Source organism: Gorilla gorilla, chromosome 2 (genome assembly GCF_029281585.2).
Source record: "Gorilla gorilla gorilla isolate KB3781 chromosome 2, NHGRI_mGorGor1-v2.1_pri, whole genome shotgun sequence".
Lineage (NCBI taxonomy): Eukaryota > Metazoa > Chordata > Mammalia > Primates > Hominidae > Gorilla > Gorilla gorilla.
Genome location: NC_086017.1, coordinates 145038926 through 145064526, shown reverse-complemented (window position 1 = coordinate 145064526; position 25601 = coordinate 145038926). Strand labels below are relative to the sequence as shown.

The following is a 25601-nucleotide window of genomic DNA, read 5'->3' as shown; positions in this document are numbered from 1 at the left end:
TGACGGATGTGGGATCATCCTTGTTTTGTGGGTCAGGAGGCAGAGGCTCAGAGAGAGCTGGCCCTGCCCAAGGACTCACTGTGAGTGTGGCAGAATTAGAATTCAGACCCAGGTCACTGTGAGAAACAGTGGACTATCAGACCTCTTGCCTCAAAGGCAGCTTCTGGCCTAGGACTGGAGTGGAGGAGACAGAAGAACACTGAGGTCTTCTGGACACGAGGTCTGCTGTGCATGACTCGTGGGGAGTGTTTGTGCCAAGCTCTTTGCTAAAGAGGAACCTGCGGGGCCCTGAGCAGGGAGGAGGGAAGCAGGGTCTCCGTGTGGGAGCTGCTGGAGCTGGTCTTGCACAGCAGGCACCCTGTTCTTCGATTTGTGGTGCTTTGAAGGGAGTTGATAGAGCCTATGGGGGCAGCTAAATCCCTCCCAAGTCAGCCCTCAGCCCACTGCCATGGTTCTAGCTGAGAACTAATTACTAACCAGGGAAGAACCAATTAAACTAAATGGCTGGTTCCCACCTACTCTGGGGTAACCCTTTCCTGCCCACATCCTCCCTTCTGGCTTGGAGATACCAGGGCCCTGAAGACCCTGATTCTATTCCCGGTCTGTCACTGGCTGGCTGTATGTTGGATAAGCCCCAGCCCATCTCTGGCTTTCTCCGTGTATCCCCTCAAGGCAACTGGGCTGGGTGACCCCTTGGGCCAGTGGAGCTCTAACTCTGGTTCTGCAATTCAGTGCTAGCTCTGAGTATGAGGCCAAGCCAATAACACTCCCAGCCTGGAGACAACCATGCTGCTGGTGAGAGGGGCTGCAGGAGTGAGATGTGGGATCAGGGGCTCTGCCGACTGTTGCCCCCAGAACTGTCCTGGGTCCCACATGCAGGATCCTCTCAAGCCTACCACCTCCTCTCCTGGGAGGCATTCCTGGCCCCCTACACCTGAGTGCAACCCTCCCTGGGGGCACAATGTGGGGGAGGGGCATGCTGGCTCCCTTCTGCTGAAGATGTGCTTGGCTCTGGTTGCCAAGCAACAAGGATGGGGCTATCCTGCACTTCTGCTTCCAGGAGGTGTGTCTTCCACACAGAGAGGAACCATGATTAGGACGACAGGGCAGGTGACACCTCCCAGGTGCTCCTAGCCCAGGGGCACCCCTTTCCACAGCCTGGTGGGAGGGGTAAGCTGGGAGGGCAGGGAAAGGACAGAGCCAAGAGGGGTATATGGTGTCCCCAGCAGACCTAGGAGGGCTTAGAGACCCGGCCCCAGCCCCAGCTCCCACCCCCATCCCATCACCATATTGGTCCTCCTGCATCCTGGGCTTCCACCTCAGCCCACCCCTCTGCTGAATGGATGGTGTTGGTGTGCAGTGGCACCACCTGTGCTCATTTTCCTCACCTGTGCAGGAGGTTGATCATTACCTTGTTGGGGTTCCAGGAAGATCAAGTACATCTATACATGGCATGTGATTAAAGCTCACATGATAAAAGCTCAGGTGATAGGTAATTTTGTTAATGAAATAGTAACAGCAATCTCCATCTCCTCCCTCCTTGCAGAAGTAGGGTGCAAGATTTTGAGAATCATTGATCATTTCTGTATTGTGAACTGTGGGGTCTACATCCTCGTGATCTGGCAGGAAGAGCTGCTCATCCCGTTTTATAAAGAAAGCGAAGGTCTGCCAGGTGAAGGCTTTTACACAGATGGAAGGACCCTTTGACTCCCTGGCCAGTGTTTTCCCCAGCTCCCCATCCCTGCTCAGAGACAGGCTGGCAAAAAGTGGGACAGACTCACCATGCCTGCTCCTCTGGGGCCACCAAAGCTGCTCAGGGGAAGAGCACCTCATCTTCACAGCTCCGTTACTTCCTGTAAGGAGCTCAGCCAGGGTGGAGTATAAGGGCAGAGGCTTTGCAGCATTGGGGTTATATGCCTTCAGATGTGTGAGGTCGGTAGTACTTGGCCCACAATAAGCAGGCAACAAATCTCAGCCAGTATTAAGATTAATATTACATACACAAGCAAGGCTATGGGCATGATGTGCTTGGAGGAGTCAGGGAAGGCTTTCTGGAGGAGGTTTTGCATAGTGAGCAGGAACTCACCAGCAAACAAGGGGAGGCACTGAGGGCAGAGGGCCTGACCATGCCCAGGCAGTGAAAGGCTTGGGGTTTCTGGGGAATCGGGTGTGGTTCAGGGTGGTGGGATTCTGGTGCGGGTGGGGAAATAGTGGTGGGAGAAGGGGTTGAGCCTGGAGGAGTCAGTAGGGTCAGGCCCTGGAGGACCTCCCTGCAGGCAGTGAGGATCCACTGGGGAGTTTTGACCCAGAGGGACATGCTCATGGATTAGAAGGTGAAGGCAGAATGTGTTCTGATTGGAGGCAGGAGAACCAGGTGGCTGAACTAGATCAGAACAGAAACATTCCGAGGATGGAATTTATAGAGAGGGCTTGTAAACTTAAGCTTCCTTCCAGTTCTGAAGCTCAGCTCCACTGCAGATGTATATTTTCTTGATTCTTTCTCTTAGAATGAGGCCTCAGGAACAATGAAGGATTGTAGGGGAGGGACTATTGTCTCTCTCTGCAAGGCCACACTGTACGCAGATGGACCAAAGCTAGCCCCTTTAAGCTCCCCTGTCCATCCTATCTCCACAGTGCCCTGGGTTCCCTGACTGCTCTGGCCTTCCATGGGTGTTCTGCGGGACTGCTGGCAGCCCTTCCGGACTCCTCCCCCTCTGCTACCTGCTCAGGTTGGATGTGGCATATGACCAGAAACTGGCCATTGGGTGTGTGAGCTCCCCTATCCTCTGGTCATTGGATGTGTGAGTCCCCCATCCTCTGGTCATTGGGTGTGTAAGTCCTCTGTCCTCTGGTCATTGGGTATGTGAGTTCCCGTCCTCTGATCATTAGTGTGTGAGCAGCCCATCCTCTGGCCATTGAATGTGTGAGTCCCCCGTCCTCTGGTCATTAGGTGTGTGAGTCCCCTAAACTCTGGTCATTTGGTATGTGAGCCCTCCCTCCTCTGGTCATTGGGTGTGTGAGTTCCCGTCATCTAATCATTATGTGTGTGAGCAGCCCATCCTCTGGCTGTTGGATGTGTGAGCCCCTCGTCCTCTGATCATTGGTGTGTGAGCAGCCCATCCTCTAGCCATTGGATGTGTGAGTTCCCCATCCTCTGGTCATTGGGTGTGTGAGTCCCCCATCCTCTGGTCATTTGGTGTGTGAGTTCCCCATTCTCTGATCATTGGTGTGTGAGCCCCCCATCCTCTGGTTATTGGGATATATGAGCCCCGCTGTCCTCTGGTTATTTGGTGTGTGAGTCCCCCGTCCTCTGATCATTGGTGTGTGAGCCCCCCATCCTCTGGTTATTGGGATATATAAGCCCCCCCGTCCTCTGATTATTTGGTGTGTGAATCCCCCGTCCTTTGATCATTGGTGTGTGAGCCCCCCATCCTCTGATCATTGGTGTGTGAGCCCCTCATCCTCTGGTTACTGGGATATGTGGGCCCCCCTGTCCTTTGGGCACTGGGTATGTGAGTCCTCCATTCTCTATCATTAGGTGTGTTTGTGTCCTGTCCTCTGGGCACTGGGTGTTTGAGCACCCCCGTCCTCTGGTCATTAGTTATATGAGGCCCCCTGGCCCTGTTATGCAGCCTCCTGTCCCTCCCTGTCTCACTGGACTTCTCTTCCAGTGGACACTTGATCACTTCCTTTGCTTTCTTGGATATTTTCCCCTATGCCTGTCTGCTGGGTTCCGTCACCCCAGCAAGCTCCAGAGTCCCCAGGGACTTGAGAGAGAGCAGCATTGTAGAAGGGAGTGCCCCTTTCCATGCCTTGGAGAACAGAGACCCATCTTAAGCTGGCTGCACAAAAAGCTAAGGCTGAAAGCCAGGGGGCCAGAGTAGAGGCAGGCACTGCCGTTTTGAACCCTCCCCTAACCCAGAGAAGGCAGCCTGTTCAGGTCAATTGGTGCAGCCCCCTGCTCACGGGTCAGCTCATGATCTACTTTAAGGCTTGAAACCCCACCCTCTAAAGGCCTGATGACTTTTGCTCCCTGCCCTTCCTGTTCTTCTGCACAGGCAGTGCCCACTGGAGGTTACTGAGCACCACCTGGGTATTCCTTTGCCAGTGTAGCTGGTGCATGGAGTAATCCTAATTTTGCAGCATCAATGATTACAGCATTTTTCAGTCACCACGCTTGGCCTCTTTGAGCAGTGCCAGGTTGTCTGTGAGTTCAGGGTGGGTAAGGAGAGCTGCCCCCTCATCTTGGTGCTCAGCAGAGGTGGCTCTTCTGCCTGAAGCAGCTGGCCCAGAGAAAAACTGGTTTGGAAGGCTGGGCCACAAACAACACAGCCCAGCTTTGACCTGTTCCAGCCTCTTCTGGTCCCTCTGTTTCCCCCAACCCTGGGGCAGGCAGGAGGAGGACCATTTTGGCTCAGGATTGGAGAGATGCAACTTTGGCCTGTGCACCAGAGACAAGTCCCTAGAGATAAGGAAAACCTTTCTCTCTGGGAGTGGCTGCGCTAATTCTGAGAAAGGAAGAGAAAATGTTCTTTTCTGACCCTGTTTGTGAGTGGGGGGGAATAAACACTGCATAGACTAAACAGTAAGTGAGGCACTTAGAACACATTTCTTGTTTCTTTCCCCTGTTCAGTAAAGGGGGAGGGCTAAGAGGGCAAACAGGGGAAGCAAGGGGCACTGGGGAAGAGAGATCCATAGAAGTGCTGAGACCAAAGGGAGAGGCTCACAGACACTGCTTCCTACCAGACACAGATGGGGGCTTGTTGGCCATGCACAGGGCCCTTGGGAGCCAGGGTGGGTCAAGCTCCAGGCAGGGTGCTGTCCATCCCAGGGTCCTAACCAAATTTAATTAAAGGCTGGAGGTTCCCATGGAGCCACTGATGAGTATGGGGGCACAGGATGATGTGACCAGTTCTGTGTTCGTATGGAGGACAAGATGAGGAGCTCCAGCCCAGCAAAGCAGGGGAAATGAGAAGAGAGAAAGGCTGTTACCTTGCCTTGGAGGTTGAGGGAGGGTGTTTTCCAGCACACTGCCTCTGTGCTGCCAGCACTGGCTTTGAGGAGCAGACTGAGCTTTGTCTCTTCCTCCCCAAGGCTCTCTGGCTCTGCCCCACTGTGACCCTGCAGTTCCCAGACTGTCTCTGGGCTGCTGTGAGTAGAGTCAGGTCTTGGCACTAGTGATCTTTGTTTGGTTCTGCACTTCTGTGAACAGAGCAAACCTCCAAAGGGTTTCTTCTGGGGGAGAAACCACTCCCAAATTATTTTAAGTATATTAACAGATCCTACTTGTAGCACCAAGATCTGGAAATTCTCCCCTGATTCTGATTCATTAAATTCCCCTCCCTCTCCTACATTCAACCCAAACACTGCAGGCTTCTGCCCAGATTAGAAGTGAACTGGAGACCTGAAGAGGTACCTAGCTAGCCACCTGACCCTGACTCTCACCCATTTTCATCAGAAGAGGATAGCACCCCAGATGTTGGGCCAGAAGAACTCAGCTCCTCTCCTGCCTCTATCATGTAGCAGGAAGACCACTCTCAGCTGGAGTTGTGGCCTGGGCAGCTGTGTCTGCTGGTCCTTCCACCTCTGCCTGGGGGAGGGCTGTGTGTGATGTGGGAGAACTGGATAGAGCAGCATGCAGATGCCCAGTGAGGCACACAGGCAGGACTCAGCCTCTGCCCAGGCCAGCTAGGAGCGCTTTAGTCTCAAGGCAGAGACCTGTGAGGTTTTGTTCCAGGTGATCAGCCCAGTTCACTACAGTGGGAGAAAAGGCAGAGGTGGAGTAAAGAGTAAAAGCTGCATCTCTTAGGAACCTGACTGTGAGATGGTGTGGTAGACACAACCTAAGGTGACCCCAGGTGAGTCACACCCTTGCATAGGCTCCTCCCCAGAGTGCGATGGAACTTGTGACTTGCTTGTAGCAAATATAGTGTGGCAAAGGTGATGGGTGGCATTCCTTCAATCAGGTTATGTTGTATGGCAAAGGTTCAAAGGTGATGGGATAGTCCCTCCCATGATTATGTTTCTTTATGAGACTCCTCTTGCTGGCCTTGAAGAAGTAAGCTGCTGTGCTGAGAGAGGGCCTGTGAGGGGGTCATGTGGCAAGGGATGTGGGTGGCCTTCAGGAAATAAGAGCAGCCCGTGGGGGGGAAGTCCTACAACCACAAGAAACCAAATTCTGTCAACAAGCACACAAGCTTGGAAAATGACTCCCTGATCCAGAAAGAAATGTAGCCTAGCTGACACCTTGATTACATCCTCGTGACATGCTGAGCAGAGGATCCAGTGAAGTCATGTCCAGACTCCTGACCCATGGAAATATGACATAATAAATGTATTAATATATTGTTTTAAGCCACTGAATTCCTGGTATTTGTAAAAGCAACAGATAACTAATACAGATGGGGTGAAGATTTTAGAGGAAGGTGACACCTGAGATGGCCTCATTTGACACATAAGACATTGGAGTGTCCAGGAGGAGCTGAGACCTGTCAGGTTAAGTAGCCAGCCTGGTCCAACCTGTGAAGCACTCATTGGGGTCAGGCCCTGGTTCTTGATCTGCTATTGTTCTTTCTTCCTGTTCTGTCTTTGTGTTCTGAGTAAACCCTCCTTCTTTCTAGGCCTCAGATTTTTCCTCTGTGGCATGCAGGGCTAGACCACATATTCTCTAGGCCCTTCTTGCCATGACGTGATTTTCTGAGGTCACTCTGATCATCTGTGATCCTTCTAGAAGCTGGGCCTCCAGGCCTTAGTGTGGTTCACTCTGCTGCTCCTTGGCACTTCCCATGTTGTGTGTTTCCATTTGGGCCTCATGACACAGGGACACATTGGTAAGCCTTCTGGGCTCAGATTAGTGGCAAAAGCAGGAGTAAGAAGAGCAGTCTCTGAGGTCAAGCCCTTGGCTGTGCACCGAAAGAGATAGTGTCTGGCCATGACCCTGGTGCTGTATGATCCTGGGCAAGTGGTCCCTCTTCTGTGGCCCCTCTTCACATCTCCTCTGATAAGGTCAGCTCCAGTCTCCTCTGTGGCTCATCTGTAGTGCTGCTTTTGAGAAGGGCTAACCTTAGGGACCAAGAGCTCGCAGCATGGGGACAGGTGAGCCTGGCCACCATCTCCTTGCCCTGGTGCCCAAGCATCCAAGTCCAGTGGGGGATATGTGGACATTGACGCAGCTCCCCTTGATCCATCCCCCAGCCTGGCCCTCTGTTGACCCTGATGCCTGACCAGCAGTCTCAGTCCATAAGGGCTAGAGACACAGTGGGCCTCCTGGCCTGCTGGGTGGTCCTGTGCCTACTCCCGGGTCCAGGGTCCTTGGGATCTAAGTGCATTTTCCACCCCAGAGTCAGTGGTCTTCATCTCTTAAATTTCACTGGAAAGGCCATCACTACTCTTGAATCAATCCTGAGCAGGTGACATTGAGTCCTTCTGGGGGCAGGAGGAGAGTTCTTTCTGTTGACTGAATGAGAGGTCTAGAAGTTCACTCTGCCCCTTGTGCTCCCCTCACCACCTGGCTCTGCAGGGGCAGGGGCAGGGCCTGTGCCCTCCTCCTTGGCAAAGTAGAAAAGTTGAGCAGCAGCGAGCAGGCTGTGTGAGGGTGTATGGAAGGACAGGAAGAGAAGCTGGGGCTGCAGAAGTGCAGGGACAGCTCCCTATGTTCATGGAGACCGCAGGGCTTCCTGGGTTAGCAGGTCAGCACTATGGCTGCCAAGGCCAAGGGTTCCTCTGAGAAGGGGGCAGACATCCGGGATGATGCCTTGCCTGCATCGGCCTGCAGTCTAGAGGCCTCCTTCCACTTGCCTGAGCAAGCTTTGTCTTATGGCGAGGCCACAGCTGTGTCATCATTGTTGGGTGTTACAGGCCCATTGGCCTTGTCACAGACCTTCTGACTGGGTCTCAGCTGACAACCTGGGAAACACAAGTTTTGCTCTCAATACTCTGTCTACTCATTCTCCCTGCCTCAGCCTTCTTTTCCTATTACTGAGTCTTTTAACATCAACACTACCAGCAGTTAAGCCTTGGGTATATAAGCCTTGGGTATTAAAGCATATACATTACTTTGCCAAACTCCATGCTGGTTGGATGGGCCAAGACTTCTGTCGGTTAAATAAGCTACCAAGTTACATTAATACTAGCCTTGTCAAAGATCAGATGGTGGTGGGAATTTAACTTTCTCCTTCTCTACAACTATGCATACTCACTATGAATTAATTCTTCACAGCACCCATGCAACTGCTCAAATGCACAGGAAGGATTGGCCTGTGTAGGGTCTGGCCAGAGTTGGGTTGAGCCTCAAACCAATTGAAATAGACTATATTCTGCCTGCTTCAGTCTAGCTCTCCAGGGAAGCTATGGCAGAGGGTAACTGTGTGTGCTAAGGATGTAGACTCTTGTTCTCTGAGCTATGAGAATAGGGTGGCTAGCATTTAAAGCTAGCTGGTGCTGGTGCTGCTCTTAGGTCCAGGAGGAAAGATCCTGCTCCTTTTTGAAGCTGCCAAGTGTATGTGAGAAGGCTTAGCAAGGCAGAGAGGATTCAGAACATAAGTGAGCTGGCCATGGAGGTATGCAGTCTACACAAGCTGTTTGGTCAGATCTCAGGTGATTTTCAAGTAACCCTGAAGGTATTGTCCTTGACTGTCAGTCCTCATGGCTAAGACACCAGGCAACTAAAGAGTTCCTACCATACCAGGGCCTCTGATGCCTGCTGAGTTGAGCATGTATGTGTATGTGTACTTGCATGCATCTCTGTGCATGTGCAGACATGGTGGTTACACATGGACCCTGGCCACTGAATTGATTGATCCAGCCTTTCTCTGTCTCCTGGCCTGTGGTTAGAAGGGCGCATAGCAGTTCTCCAGTGCCCAGCTAAGTCTTGGTCCTTCGTGAAGCCTGAGTTGATGCCAAGTACAGTTATACTCTAGTTCCTTAGGAAAATTTCATGCTGACCAGAATGTTTAATTAGTCAGAACAAGCCATTTTCTGAATGTGCTAGGAATCTAAGAAACATGGTTGTGTGCGTGTAATTAAAATAATTTTTTCTCTTTTTATTTTGACACACTTTTAGGATTATACAAAGACTTTACATATGCCTTTCACCCAGATTCCCTGAATTTTAACTTGTTACTGCTTTCATAGAATTCATAACAATTCTGTGAGATAGGCATTTTTGTCCTTATTGGATGTATGAAGAAAGCTGAGCCTCAGAGAGAATAGGAACTAACCCAAGATCACGCAAGAAATGAGTGGCAGAGCCAGGATTAAAACCCAGGTCGGTCAGACTTTAGTGCACATGCTGACCACCTGTGATGTAAGTGTGAATGTGTGGGTATCCTGTTCCTTCTGCCCACAGAGCTTTCTTTCTTGTATTATTGATCTGCTAGCAGTGAATTGTCTCAACATATGCCTTTATTTCACCTTCATTTTTGAAAGATTTTTGCTAGGTATAGAATTCTGTGTTGACAATATTTTTCTTTTAGTATTGCAAAGGTGGCACTTCATTTTCTTCTGGTTTGCATAGCGTCTGACAGGGTAACAGATATTTCTCTATGTTTTCTTAGGTCTGTGATCTAATATATTGTTGCTAATTTTGTTTAAATTGTCAATTATCTTTTAAAGAGACTCAAATAATAGAAAGATCTTACATACACATGTAGTGACCATTTCCTATGTTCATCATTCCATTGTATAAATCCGCATTTCCATCTGGTTTCATTTCACTTCTTCCTGAAGGACTTTCTTTAACATTTCTTGATGTGAGGGTCTGCTGGTGATGAATTCTGTCAGCTTTTGTATGTTTGAAAAAGTCTTTATCTCACCTTTATTTTTGAAAGATGTTGTCCCTGGACAGGTTAACAGGTTTTTTTCTTTCAGTACTTTATAGATATTGCACCATTGCCTTCTTGCTTGCATTGTTTCTGAGGAGAAATCTACTGTCCTTTTTATGTTTGTTTCTCTGTACATAATGTGTCTTTTTTCTCTGACTACTTTTACGATTTTTTTTGTCACTGACTATGCAATTTGACTAAGATGTGCCTTGCTGTAATTTCCTTTATGTTTCCTGTGCTTGGGATTTTTGAATCTGTGGATGTATAGTTTTCTTTAATTTTGGAGTATTTTCAGTCATTTCTTCAAATATTTTTTCTGTCACTGCCTCTCCCTTCATCCTTTGAAGACTCCAATTACATGGATGTTAGACCACTTGACATTATCGTAGAGCTTACTGGTGTTCTTATCATTTATTGTCATTCTTTTTTCACCGTGTTTCACTTTAGGTAATTTTTATTACTGTCTTCAGGTTCATTGATCTTTTCTTCTGCAACATCTAATCTGTTTAATCATGTCAGCCAGTGTAGTTGTTACCTCTGGAAGTTTGATTTGTGTCTTTGAAAATCTATTTTTTACCCTGTGTAACTTCTTAAACATATTATACTATATGTTATTATACTAAGATATAGTATATAACATATATCCTATATATAATAACTAAGTTATATATAATATATATTATATAACAGTTATAATATATAATAACTATTTCTTAATATCTTTATCTGCTAATTATAACATCTCTGTCAGTTTGGGGTCGGTTTCAGTTGATTGTTTTTTCTGCTCTTTATGAGTCTATTTTCTTGCTTTTTTACATGCCTGATAATTTTTATTGGATACCAGACGTTGTGATTTTTGCCATGTTGTGTGTGGATAGTTTTTCTGTTCCTATAAATATTCTTAAGATTTGCTAGCTGTGGCCAGAGTAGGGCTCAGTGTATGGCTAATTATTACCCACTGTGAGGCCTAGCCCTTCTGAGGACTCTCCCCAGCATCCCATAAATGATGAGACTTTCCACTCTGGCTGCTGGGCAAGAGCACTGTCTCCAGCCTGGTGTGGATGCCAAGCACTGTTTCCTCTAGTCCATTTGGGCAGTCTTTCCCCAGTCTCAAGTAGTTTCCTCATATACATTTGCTGATCAGTGCTCAGCTGAAGGCTTGAGGGAAACCCTTTGCAGGTCTCCGCCATTCCCTTTCTGCATCTCCCTCTCTCTGGTATTCCATCTTCTGAACTCTAGCTGCTGTGTTTTCTCTGAGCCTCAGCCCTATCCTTTCAACCTAGGGTTTCCGGTGGGTTTCACCTGGATCCCCACTCCCTGTGCTGTGGCCTGGAATTTTCTGAGGGCAGTAATCTGTGGGGCTCCCCTCCTTTGTTTCATGTATCTCAGGGATCATCATTACCTAATATCCTGTGGCTTGAAAATTGTTGTTTCATATATCTTGTCTGTCTTTTGGTTGTTTCAGGTTAGAGGCTAAATCTGGTCCCTGTTACTCCATTTTGACCAGAGCTAAAGTCTTGGGACCTTTTTTGTGTGTGTGTGTATTCATTTGTTTATAGGGAACATCAGTCTGGGCAGGCAGTGTTGCGTGGTCTGGTTATCAGCCTTGATTTTCATCTGGGATGTTCATCCAGTTGATTGTATAAATATGTAGACTTGCCCTCTAAGTGGCAACAAAATTTCTGCACTCCAGACTCTTTTTGAGAAATTTCTGCTGCCCAGCTCTTATAAAAAGCTCAATATTGGCAATTGATATAGTTTTATCTCCTGAACACTGTGAATCTTACCCTTGGTTGTGCTTCTTTTTTTCCCCTTTGACTGCCAGGGAGCTTAGACAGTTTCTTAGTCTACCTTCAATAATTAGGGAAGATTTTTCAAGATTTTTTTTGTAAGCAAATTTGTGGTCCAGCTTTCTCTTTTTAGCTTACATAACTTTTGCCTTATATTTTATCTCTCTCAGCATTTGTAGTTGTGAATAAGAGAGAGAAACTCTCTCTATACAGCAGATTTGAGCAAGCAGTGAATGTATTAGAGGAATGATTGGGAAGTTCATAGAATCCTTGGGAGGGTCAGAGATCTGGGCTTGGAGCAGCAGCCCGAGTCATATAGAACTGGTCCAGGGGAGACACAGCTCCTATGCTGTGTTCTGACAGGTGCCAATGTTGAAATGCATGTCATGGCTGCCCCTGAATTTAGAATACAGAGGGAATTCTCAGTCTCACCAGATTCCTGTCAGATGAATCTGGTAGAGTCTTACGTGAACATCTGTTGGGAGAAGCCTCAGTTATTTGCCTACAAAATAGCTGCAGAGGAGGCTCCTACACTGGGGAGAATGGTTTTGGACCTCCCCAAACACAGTAGGGGTATTCAGAGGGATTGGGAGGCTATTCATTGTTATTGATACATAGCTACTTTATTCTGATACTATTTTAAATAATTACGTTTTCAAATCTTATTTTCATGAGTCATAAGTACAAGTACTCCTTGTGCACAGTAGTCGCATGCCGGATAGTACTGCCTCTCCCTCCACACCAGTGCGTTCGGTTCTCCTCTGCCTGATTTTGAAGCTGGGGTTGACTCTTGGCTCCAGCATTTCTTAGGGTAAGGTAATGGGATGCATTCTGTGGGCAATGTACCCCAAGTCATTAGTCCTCACAGCAGACTTGGCTGTAGCAGGTAGGGAAATGGATTGTCCCTAGTGCCCTAAGTGTCTGCTTCAGGCTGGGGGACAAGAAGAAATCTCAAGTCAGGTGTGGACTCTCAGTTTAGAAGCCCCAGGGCAGGGATGATTTGCAGTGTCCTGAGAGCTCATAAGGCTCTGTGGGAGTATGGAAGGGCTGAGGCCAAGACTGGTGTGCAGGCTGGGCCTGGGGGCTTTGGAAAGTGAAGAAGAAAAGCTGGAAATATCAAGTATATATTATTATTAACTGGAGTCACCATGCTGTATAGTGGGTCTCCAGAACTTCTCTTATAACTGCAAATTTGTACCCTCTAATCAGCATTTCCTCCATTTCCCCACCTCTGACCCCTGGTAACCACCCTTCTACCCTGTGCTTGTATGTGTTCTACTTTTTTAGTTTCCACATATAAGTGAGATCATGCAGTATTTGTCTGTGTCTTGTCGAGTAGATCTTAAGTATTCTTAACACATGCACACACACACACACACACACACACACACACACACGTAACTGTGAAGTAATGAATATATTAATTAGCTTGATTGTGGTAATCATTTCACAATGTATATATAGTCATGTGCTGCATAGCAATGTTTTGGTTAACAACAGACCACATGTATGAAGGTTGTCCCATAAGATTATAATGAAGCTCAAAAATTCCTGTTGTCTAGTATTGCCTATGCTATACTTTATGTTGTTATGTTTAGAGTGTACACCTTCTACTCACTTTTTTAAAAAAGATAACTGTAAAACAGCCTCAGGCAGGTCCTTCAGGAGGACCTCCAGAAAGCAGTATTGTTATCACAGGAAATGACAGCGCCGTGTGTGTTAACTGCCCTTGAAGACCTTCTGGTGGGAGACGGAGAGGTGGAAGACAGCGATATTGGTGATCCTGACCCCATGTAGGCCTAGGCTAATGTGTATGCTTGTGTCTTAGTTTTTAACAAAAAAAGTTTAAAAGGTAAAAAAAAAAATTAATAGACAACATATAGAATAAAGATATAGAGAAATAATTTTTGCATAGCTGTACAATGTATGTATTTTAAGCTAAGTGTTATTACAAAAGAGTCAAAATGTTAAAACAAATTAAAAAGTTTATAAAGTAAAAAATGTTGTAGTGAGCTAAGGTTAATTTATTATTAAAGAAAGAAAAATATTTTTAAATAGATTCAGTGTAGCCTAAATGTACAGTCTATTGTAGTGTAATGTCATAGGCTTTCACATTTACTCACCACTCACTGACTGACTCACCCAGAACAACTTCCAGTCCTATGGCTCTGTTCATGTTTTATGTTTTTTACCATACTTTTACTGTACCTTTGCTGTTTAGATATGTTTGGATACACAAATACCACTGAGTTACAATTGCCTACAGTATTCACTGCAATAATGTGCTGTGCAGGCTTGTAGCCTAGAAGCAGTAGGGTACCATTATAGCCTAGGTGTGTAGTAGGCTGTACCATCTAGGTTTGGGAAGCATACTTTATGATGTTTGCACTACGGCAGAGTCACCTAATGATGCGTTGCTCAGAACTTATCCCTCTCATTAAGCAAAGCATGACTATAGATAGATAGATGGATGACCCTTGAACAAGATGGGTTTGAACTATGCATATCCACTTAAAGGTAGATATTTTTCAGTAAAATTCACACCAGTGTGCCTGCCTGTCCTGCCTCCCTGTCCACCTCTTTCACCTCTTCTCTGCCATTTTTGAGACAGCAAGACCAACCCTTTCCCTTCCTCCTTCTCTTCAGCCTATTCAACGTAAAGACAATTAAGATGAAGACCTTTATGATGATCCACTTTCACTTAATGAACAGTAAATCTATTTTCTCTTCCCTATGATTTTAATAACATTTTCTTTTCTCTAGCTTATCTTAAGAATAGAGTATATAATACATATAACACACAAAATACCTGTTAATCAACTGTTTATGTTATCAGGAAGGCTTTGGTCAACAGTAGGCTATTATAATAGTTAAGTTTTGGGGGACTAAAAAGTCGTATGAGGATTTTTGACTATGCAGGGTATCAGTGCCCCAACTCTTGCCTTCTTCAAGGGTCAACTCTCTATATATTAAAACGTCACATTTTACACCTTGAATATATACATTTTTTTGTTTATTGATTGTACCTCAGTAAACCTTGGGGTAGAGGCAGGAAGAGAGGAAGCTAGAGAGGAAAAGAAGAAAACCAAAGATGATAGCACCTTTTGCAGGGCAGGAGAGGGGGCCGAGCCCTCCTCTGTGGCGGCCGGAGCTTTGGTCAGGTACCTGAGGATGGGGCCTTTCCCAGCCCAGCTGTGCTGGCAGCATGTTTCTCTGGAATTTGCCTCTTTGTGTTAAAGGTGGAGCCTCTGGGGGAAAAAAAGCAGGAGGAGGTCCAGGGTGTTGGTATAGGAAGGAAAACTGAGACTAAATCTTCCAGTCTCCAGCCAGTCACTCTGTGGAGCCCCAGCAGACCGTCATGTCCCCAGCAACCACAGAGCTGCTGAAAGTGTTCAGGAGGAGCTGGAGGACCAGCCATCCTGGGAACACTCCTGTCTAGAATCTTAGTTTTCGTGATGACAAGGGACCTTTATTTTGCCTTTCCTTTTTCTGCTCTTGTCCATGTACTGTTATGTGGATGGGATCCTTTAGGATGCACTCGCCCTGTTCCTTCTTGCTGTAATGGGCAGGCTTACTGGGCCCCCTGCTTGGATAGAGGAGATGGGGTGGGTGCAGGATAGTGAGACGGGGCACTCAGTGGAGAAGTGAGAGGGTCAGGCGTCAGTCCGCCTCCTAGCTGGTGCAGGAGAAGGGCCTGGGCCAGACCAGCCTGCGCCACCGTCTGGCTAACCCCTCCCTCCCTCACCTTCTTTTGACTCCTCCCTCCCCTCTACCCTCCCCTTTCCATCTTCTCTGGATCCCTGGGTGAGGCCCAGGCGGCTGAGCGTCCTCTAGCAGAGGGAATTAACACACTTAATTAAAATGTCCAATGAAGAGCTTTGCATATTTCTTAATTACCATCTGAATCTTTTGGGGGATGGTTTGAAATGGGGTTTTTCACGTGTTTCCTCATTTAGCCTACGGTGAGCCAGCCAGCCCCTCAGGGCTCTAGTGGGAGCTGCCAAAGATGCATGCCCAGTTTGGGGCTGCCTTTTGGAGTCCAGGGTGGCAGGGTAGGTTGTGGAGCAGATAGCCCAGCTACCAAGCTTACCCACCTTTGAGGAAGAATAGGGCTGGACTTTCTGTTTGGTGAAAACAGAGCCAAAGGAAACAAGGTTCAGATGGATATAGCTGGTGTCTCTAACTGTTTCACTTGTCACCACAGGGCCTGGGGGCCGCACCTCACAGTCAGGCCAGGAATGGTAGACTATGAGCAGAGGTTACAGGGATGGTGCAGGCCTCCCCACAAGGGCCCTGTGCAGCAGGGATGCGGGTAGCCTGACCTCCTTCCCAGCTGCATGGCGAGGGCCAAGTCCCTCTGCAGGTCCTTCCTAGCATTTATACCAGCAATTCCCACTTCTGTTCTAGAAACTGAGCTGATGGGATGGCTGAGTCAGCTGGGTCTCTGCTAGGACTGGGTTACTGGTCTGCACAATGAGGAAGCAGACTTGCCTTTTCAGCCCTGAGGACCACCTTCTGAAAGCTGCAGACATTATCTGAAATGGGCCTGGCTGCTAGGGGCTGTGGGCCGGGGATGCAGAGATTCTTTTCCTGGCTCAGGGACTGATTTTCTGAAAACACAGGCATCTGAGAGGTGGGCAGCCCACCAAGATGGCTTAGAAATGGCAGTGAGTTATGCCACATCTGTCCTGCCTGCCCTCTCCTCCCAGAACTCCTGGGGCCCTAGGCCCTGAGCCCAGCTCGGTGGACCTCAGGAGGATCAGGATCCCACTGTTTGGCCAGGAGCTCTGAAGAGCTGGTGTGTGTGGTAAGTGTGGATGCACAGCCGAGAGCAGACTGTGGGCCAGGGTTCTGGCTTGGCTCTGCGAGGGGCTAGTTAGTGGGTGGTACACCTTCTGCCAGGTCCTGGCAAACCCTCCGTGCAGTCTCTGGCTAATGTCTGTGCTCTGCCTCCTGCTCTTCCCAGTTTCTGGCCCTTACAGCAGCCTCTCCACCCACACCCACACCCGCTGTGGAGGCGACAGGGAGAAGAGCTGTCCTTCGAGGCAGTGTCAGTGGAGGAGTCTGGGGACTTACCGCCCACTCAGCTTTCAGCCTGTGATGTGGGCACAAGACAAGACCAGAAGTCCTCATAGCCACTGGCCCCAAAGCTGTGGGTGGATTTGGCGTCACTTGGCAGCTGTGGAGAAATGTGGGCAAATGATTTTAAGCAGAGGAGTCTCAGCCTCACATGACTGTCGTTTCATCCAGTCCCTTCCCCGGGAATGTTGTTCCCTGTGACCCCCTCATCTGCATCAATCAAGGCTCAGCCCAAATGGTGCCTTTTTCAGGAGGTTACTGTGATTTCCCCAGCAGAGCGGCCTTTCCTTGCATGGGCCTCTCAGGAGACCCTTCCCGTATTGTCTGGCATTTTAGTATTTGGATCTGGGTCTCGCTTCACCACTGGATATGGACTGCTTGAGGCCAGAGGTGCATCTGCTTTGTCACTACAAATTCTGTGCCCTGCACAACAGGACTGGCACACAGTGAGCCCCAGTGGGTGTTTGCTGAGTGGCTGGAGAAGCCTCACTGGCCTCTGCAGCTACCTAGAAACCACCAGAATGTACAAGAATCTGTTTACCTGGGACCTGCCAGTGAGATGGGGGCCTGGGGCCCATGGGGCACTGGTGGAGTGAATGGCCCCTGTTGGTGAGGTCCAGGTAGGCAGTGGTAGCTGATTGTGAAGGGCCAGCATCCAGTGCACCCTGCATTGGTGGGATTTCCAGGGTACATGGGACCAAGCTCCTCTGGACATCCCCGTGGATGTGCAAGACCCCTGGGCCAGTAGTTCTCACTAGGGCAAGAAAATAAGTGTTTCATGCTGATGCCAATAGTGAAAAATAAGCTTACATCTTTAGCACAAGGGATTGAATGATTATTGTTAATTGTTTTTTCTGAATGCAGTGCTGGCATTTGTGCTTTTGCTCTGACAATTATAAAGAAGGCTTTTATGAGTGACTGAATCCAAGGTGATTGCTTGGTGTCTGTTCCTTGTCCAGTTGTCTTGGGCTCAGGGAATAGCTCTAGCATCTAATGGTCGTGAACCCAGGTCACAAGGAGGAGTTCTGGGCTCCTCTCTGAATCTGACCAGTCACTGGTCCTGTACCCTGCTCTCCTCCCCATTCTCTCCAGCCCCACCACCTCTGCATTGTTCACTGAGATCCTCCATCTCTGGCAAGATTTCTGCCCCTAGTCTGGCTTCTGTAGGCCATTCTGTAGCAGAGTGTCCCCACCCAAATCTTACCTCGAATTGTAATCCCCGTAATCCCCACGTGTCAAGGACGGGACCAGGTGGAGGTGATTGGATCATGGGGGCGGTTTCCCCCATGCTGTTCTCGTGATAGTGAGGTCTCATGAGATCTGATGGTTTTATAAGCATCTGACATTTCCCCTGCTTGCCCTCACTCTGTCCCGCTGCCTTGTGAAGAAGGTGCCTGTTTCTCCTTTGCCTTCTGCCATGATTGTAAGTTTCCTGAGGCTTTCCCAGCAATGGGGAACTGTGAGTCAGTTAAACCTGTTTCCTTTATAAATGACCCAGTCTCACGTATTTCTTCATAGCAGTGTGAGAATGGACTAACATGTTTTCTTTTTTCTAAAGCACAGGTCTATTGCTCTGATTACCTAATGTTGTGTAACAAACCACCCCAAAACTTAGTGGCTCAAGACAATAAAAATACTTACATCGCTCACGAATTTGTAGTTTGAGTAGGACCTGGCAGGGAAGGTGTGGCTTTGTTCCATGCAGCGCTGAAGGTGGCTTGAAGTCTGCCGGCTGGAGTCACCTGAAGGCTCGCTCACTCACAGGTCTGCTGGTTGCTGCATGCGTGTCTCCCTCCTGTAGGCCTTCTTGGGCTTCCTCACAGCATGGTTGCTGGGTTGCAGGGCTGGCTTCCAGAGTGTGTCAGTGTGAGCGCACTCCAGGCAGAAGCTATGCTATTCTTTCTAAGCTAGCCTTGGGATTCCCACAGGGCCATTTCTGCCATAGTCACAGGCCTGCCCAGATTCACCCCGTGATGGAATGTCAGGGTTAGATTGTAAGAAGAGCACATGGGATGGGAAATATTTTATGAGCCCACTATGGAAATTATGAACTGCCACACCTGTTCACACCATCCTGCTGAAGATCCTTTCTGAAGCTCCCACTGCCCTTGGGCAAGAATCCATGCTCCTCCATGTGGCTGACATGGCCTGTGCCATGTGGCCCCTGCCCCTGCCTTTGTGCTTCTCTCTGTCTGCCCCTCCCTCCCTCCACAACTGGCCCCAGAGATGGGTTTGGCTTAAATCAACCTGACGGCCACACGGAGCTTCCATGAACAATGTTTGCTACTCACTCTTCCTCACACACTGTCTGGCTTCACTTGCCCTGAGATGAACCTCAGTCTGAGGGGCCTCCAAGTGTGTCCCCCATAGCAACCTAGCCTGTTGCCTTCTGTTTCTTCTCACGAGTGTTTTCTCTCCCTGCCTCTGTGCCTTTGCGCACATTGTTCCCTCTGTCTGGAATTCCCCTTCACCCCCACCCACAGCCTTTCCCAGTCCTGCGGCTGCCCTGCCTCCTCCTTGCAGGTGTCCTGACTGCCCGGCCACCTGCACCCCTGCCTTTGGGATCTGCCGCTTTGCTACTGTCAGACCTTTACATAAACCAGCACAGCAGAGTGATGAGGCATCGACTCTGGCTCAAATCTGTGCTCCTATCCCAGCTCCACCACTTCCCAGCTCTGTGACCTTGGAATAATAACTAACTCATTGGATCGTGATGAGGATTAAATGAGAGAACCTAAATAAAGTGCCAAATTCTCATCTGCCGCTGAATAGAGGCCCAGTAAGAGTTTGAGTTTCCTCTCCTTCTTTCTAGCATCTCCTGGTAAATGCTCAGTAATGAATTTTCTCACCCTCATTTGGTTGAAAAAGGAGAAATGCATCTCCTTGCTTAATCATGTGGGACTAAACTACCAGAAGATTATAAGAACATTGCTGAGCCATGAGCAGAGAGAAAATAAAAAAGCTCAATAATGATTTGCCTGCTTATTTTTAATAAAACCTGCCAGTGGAGCTGAATCTTTGTCCTCAGAAAAAGCTCCTCTTTGCTGCAGTGGTGTCCGAGAGCTGCGGTAGAAGCACAGTGGTGTGACCTTGAGAACAGAGCTGGCAGGAGGACAGCTCCCGCAGAAACTCCAGCAGCTGTTGCGAGGCAGGGGGACACAGGAGGAGCTCCTGGCTCTTCCACCTGCCAGCCTGCAGGCCTGCTGGGATGCCCTGTGCTACTGCTCCTCTGAGGCTGAGTGGGAGTGCCTGGTCAGGTGGCTGGGGATGGGTTCTGCCCACCCCTTATGGTTGGGGGACTGAGAAAGTAGCCAGGTAGATGCAGTGTGCAAGTTCTCCATTTGCAGGTTCTAGCACCTTCCACCCCGGGCAGTTGTTGAGGGCAGGTGTGGGCTGAGGAAGGGGTCTTTGCCCTTTAGAGGGGAGAGGAGCTTAGCACAGCACAACCCCTTACCCACCTAGCTCCTTTATGTGATACCATGGGCAGAGGCTGGGCAGAAATGGACAAGAGGAGCTCCTTTTAATAAGCTCTGCCTCAGGTCTGCAGACACTTCCCCAGAGACAAAGCGTGGAGGACAAGGGTCTCGGATACCGCTGCAGGGGCATAACACACATTACCCTGGCAGAAGTGAGGAGGGCATGGGTAGTCTTAGCGGGCTCTGAGGTGGGGAAGAAGGCTTCAGCTCCGAGAAATGAGAAAAATGAGCCTAGAGGAATAGTGTAAAGTCATTGCCTTTTGCAGCAAAGTAAGAATGAGTCCCTCATCCATTTCAAGCCTGAGTTGGGGTGCTGGGCCCCAGATGTTAAAACCCTCACTTTCTGAGCCCTCCTTGTGCCCCACAAGGCACTTCCAGGGCACCTCAGTGACCAGTTTCTGACCTTTCAGATTGGATCAAGCCCCTACCAAGTGGGGAAAGGCCCCCAATTCCAGACTTGGCCTGGGACGGGCTGTTCCCTGGAGCGCCACAGCAGTGGCAATAATGACCTGGCAGAATCCTGAATCCAGCATGGTCTATCAAGGAGTACCCGGATAAGAACTGAGCACCTGGTCATGCAGCCACATCCCAGCCCCACTCAGCTCTGACCCTGGTGCAGGAGCTGTCACCTTACTGCCCGTTGTGTGAAATGCAGATGACATTAGTGCCACCCAGAGTTGAGGGCTGGGAGGTATGGTACCCAGTGTTGCTGCAAGCTTCAGTGGGCAGGTGCCACGTCTCCTCTGTTTACTGTTCTCATGTCAATTCTGTGCCTGACTCAGCCCCTACTATGTGCCTGGAACATGCTCTGTAAATGCTGGGGTCATGTGTTGCCTATTATGGTGACTGCGGGAATGCATTGAAAATATCGGCTCTGGCCAGGACCCCACACCTAAAAGCTCCTCCTGCACAGTCCCAGTAAAAAACTTTTGGGGGATGTTTTCCTGCCACCTAGACCTGTGAGCCAGTGCTAATCCACTGCCAGTGGCTGCTGTCTCATGGAGAGGCACCTTGGCATTAGAAGGTATTGCAGGGATTTCCAAGTTCTCAGCTACTCCATGAACTTTCTGTGCCCTTAGTGGCTTTTTGGGATTCTGCTTTCTCTCCTCTCTGTGCTTGGAGGCCCCGGGGAGAAGAGACTCAGTGTCTTCCCGTCCATCTCCCCACCCTGATCCCTGATGCATGCACCTTTCCCTAAGATGCAAGATGCAGAGCGTCGCTGCCTAGGGAAGTGACTAGCGTGCCCTGGGATGCCTCTCTTCCCAAGGAGGCAGTAACTTTCCACTCCCTTTCAAAAAGGAGGATGCTGTGTTTTCCCCAATGCATCTGCCTCTTGCTAGTTCAGGGTTGCCCCACTTTCCCCTCTGTGGTCCTCAGCCAGGTGCCTGGGGCCTCATGGCCTCAGAGCTGATCCTCCAGGTATGGGAGGCCCCCTACTTCTCACCTTCATGTGAGATTTAAGGGGAGATTTAAAGCAGTCAGAATGCTCTTTATAGCCTCGTTTCTATCAGAAGTTTAGAAAAGGCTGCTTCCAGGTAAAATTAGAAGAGATCTTGGGCACATTTCTGCTCACCCCAGAAATGTTGTTTTAAAAATGGGGCTGTTCTGACACCAGCTGGTACCCTACAATTCACTTCTGGCACTGACCACCCAGAGTTGGCATGGTGGTCAGTGTTCTCCAACAAGGGCAGAATCCTGACCTGGCAGAATCCTGAACCCAGCATGACCTATTAAGGAGAACCTGGATAGGAACTGAGCACCTGATCAGGCAGCCACATCCCAGCCCCACTCAGCTCTGACCCTGGGCCAGGAGCTGCCACCTAATTGCCCATTGTGTGAAATGGGGATGACCTGAATGCCGCCCAGAGTTGAGGGCTGGGGGTGGTGGTGATACATATATTTTTTCCATCTGATATTCTGGAAACTGCCTTACCTTGCTCAGTTACCTGCTGCCTCCTTCTACTTTTAAGCATTTCCCATGTGCCTTGTACTTTTTACCTGATTTAATTCTTACTACAGCCCCCTGAAGTCTTCGATGTTAATATACCCATTTTCAAATGAGGAACTGAGGTCCTGGGATGGTGATAACCTCAAGGTGACACAGCTGAAAAGTACCCAATAGGATTTCAATCCAGCTAACCAAATCTGGGTTAAAGATGGGGTCTTCTGAATTTAGCCCAAACACAGTCAGTCAGATGCGCCTTCTGGGTAGAAGATCATCTTTCCCCTAGCAAATGCTGGCTGCTGGGAGCTGACTGCACTTGTGTGTTATGTGGTGCACTGTTGAGGCCTCAAAGCTGGTAAAGGGCCTTTGCCAAGGGGTCCTGTTGGCTTGTCCTGCTCCCTCCAGGGAGTGACCAGCCACCCCACCAGGCACAGCTTGTGGATGTACTGCCAGCCTGGGAAATGGGAGGGTGAGGGCACTTTTGTTTTGCCTGCCAGCATTACCTGTCCTCCTGAAGCCCAGTGCAGAAAGGGCTCTGAGCCAGCACAACTGGGCAGATTCCCCACTGAGCCTCCCAGGGCCATGGCAGAGACATGATAGGACAGTACAGACAGGCATCTGTGCATGGCCCGTCCTAATGAATGTCCCTTGACTGCCCTCTTCCCCCACCCCAGATGGTTAGAAATGCAGCAGTTGGCATTTCTGTCACTGCCAGGCCCCAGGGGAGCTGCACAGGGTGAGGTCAGAAGCCAAATTCTACAATTTGGGAAATTAGCAGCATTTGTAGGATTCCCAAGAGATGTCCTGGTTTCTCTCAGCTGTTCCAGTTGTTCTCAGTTGGGGTGTCACTGCCCCTACAGGGCGTTTGCAGATGTGTGAGTGAGTCTACGGTTGTCACAGTGACTAAGGATCCTCCTGGCATTTACCTAGCGGGGTTCCAGGTATGCTAAACATCCTGCAATGAGCTGGACGGTCAGATACACAAAGAATAGTCCTGTCCATGAGAGACATGGGGAAATGACATTTGCCTCCCCGCCCCTGGTTCCTTAGAAAGCCACTGTCCCCACCAATCTTCAGGCTGAATTAACAGGAAATAAAGGGCAGGCTTCCATTCCAGTGTATGACCAACAACAAGGTGTACATGGGCAAGTACGAGAGGAGCCTCCTGTTTTGCACCCACTTACCCTGATTCTTTATAGATGGTTCTTGCATCAGCTGGGTTCTCCTGGGTCAAGGAAGACCTGGATTTGGGTAGTGGAAATTCATGGGGCAGTGGGATACCTCCTCCTTGGCAGCACCCTGGTGCCTCTCAGGAACAGCCCTCAGCCCACCTGGTATAGAGACTCGGTGGCCTCACCACGGGGTCCCTAGCAGGGGCCTGTCTCCCACTTCTGTATTTCTGCAACTCGACCTTTCCCCTGTGCTTTTTGGTTTTGTTATCTTTTCTTCAAATGCAGTGTGTTTAGAAGAGCCTAGCTCAGATGCCATGACTGAACACCTCTCTCCTTGTTGTTTTGCAGTCGGGAAGACGTCTCTGATTACGAGGTTCATGTACGACAGCTTCGACAACACATACCAGGTGAGGTCCTGGGTGCTCACCCTCCATATCATCTGGCAGCGGCTGACCTCTCTTTGAAACTTGCTGAGCTGGGGTGGGAGTGGAATGGCCCTGGGTTCCCAGGGTGTCATTTCGCTATGGAAGAGCTTCCCACCTCTATACTGGCCCCATCCCTGTAAAGAGCTTGAGCCCTTCTGAAAATCCACCCCTCGGTAAAGGGAACATTTTTCAGAGGAAAATTCTAAAAATAGAGAGAGTCTGTGTTCTCTTGTCCTCACAGGCAGATCCAAACCATGATAGTGTTTGGTTATTCAGGGGAGTCATCATGTGGAAGAGGAACAAGATGAAAATGAGAGTGTTAGGCTTACTTGCGCCTCATGCATGGTTGTAATGGTTGTGTTTGCTGGGACCTTCTCTCCCTCTCACCCCCGCCCCCCCACACACACGCACACAAACACACACGCGCACACACACACACACACACACAGTTGCTGAGGCACTTCCTTCCCTGGAGAGGCTGGTGTGATGAGCTTGCCCTGCCCTACATGGGCAGGAGGCTGGATGCAGTGACCTCTGCAGCTCCTGACCCTGGAGGCATAGTCTGGGGTCAACCAGAGGCCCAGAGGTGGTTCCAGGTGCCCTGAAGGCCAAGCTCTTGGGGGTTAATAACGTGTCACTTTCCTGGCACCACTGGTGAGTAGGGAGGTTTGTGCAAGTATAGTGAATTTTCCATGCAATTATAGCTTTTTGCAAAAGGCACCAAACTTAATCATTTCAACTCTTTTAAAGAAAAAAGGTGCTGTTTTCTTCCTTAGATAGAGACAAATGATAATGCATTTTTCTACACCAGTGGATTCTGTGAGATACTAATTCCAAGAGGTGTTGGTAGGTGTTACTTGAAAAAAAGTTGAGGTAGGGGGTGGTGGGTTCAGAGCTTGTACAGATTTAGGGAACACTGGGTGAACAAAAGTAAATCTACTGCTGTGCTGCAGGGCTTCTCGGAGCCTGACTATATCAGTGTATAGTTTTGATTTACTGAAAGAGGGATATAGTGTGTAGGATCTCTCAGATGTATTTGATCATGGAATCCCTTGGTCATCGAATTCTCAAAGGACAAATATTTATAGAACACAGCGGGGACTGCTGTTCTAAGACGTCCCTCCTCCTTTCTGGATTTACAGAGTATGTGGAGCACAGCTCACTGCAGACTGCAGCTCTGTGTCTACTTTTTAGTCTGTCTGTCTCCCTCTGGACCAATTATCCTCCTTGCCTTAAATACAGCCCCTCTGTCTGCCTCTCTCTCATTTTTAGTCTTTCTTTGCTGTGGTCTCAATTTTTACTTTACCTCTGCTTCTACTCTGCTATGGTCTGAAATACTGACTAGCCAGTGGACTTGATGAAACTGACCATAGGAATTGACAGAGGCTCTGGGAGAGGGGCCCTGGCTGATGTGCACAGCCTCAGGCGTGGACTGTGGGATGTTCACCTTGGTCACACTTTGTCTTTGTTGTATCCTCTCTGGGCCAGGGCTTTGTAGCACCAAGCCTGTCCTCCTAATGAGGGGAGTTCTACTGGATCGGTTTGAATTCAAGACGACAGCTGCAACAGACTTAGTTCTGAAGTCTGACTTGGTATTCATTTATTTTTGTGCATGCATGTGTGTGTATGAATGATCTCATATATTATTTTGATTTCTTACTATTAAGTTACATATAATGCTTCTTGTTAGTGTCCCATTGAAAACAGTGAGACTCTTGATTGGTTGGTGTTCTTGGCAGTGGCAAGGGGCTGACAAAGGGGGCCCCCAGGCCTGTGCAGTGGGTCCCATTAGTATGGATCAAAGCCTCATCTCCTCCCCATGTCATTCAAGTTCCTCAAAATCTCGCCCTACATCCATGTTCAGCGTCGTCTCCCATTGCCTACTGCTTGTCC

General features: G+C 48.9%; 1 protein-coding gene across 3 annotated transcripts in view; it reads left to right on the top strand.

The window, feature by feature from the left end:
• Positions 1-25601, top strand: part of RAB6B (RAB6B, member RAS oncogene family) — a 71666-nt gene that overhangs the window by 7541 nt on the left and 38524 nt on the right. For all 3 annotated transcript variants that reach the window (XM_004036337.5, XM_063704210.1, XM_055382814.2), the window contains exon 2: positions 23632-23690. In XM_004036337.5, coding sequence (XP_004036386.1) covers positions 23632-23690 — 59 coding nt within the window. The remainder of the gene's footprint in view (positions 1-23631; positions 23691-25601) is intronic.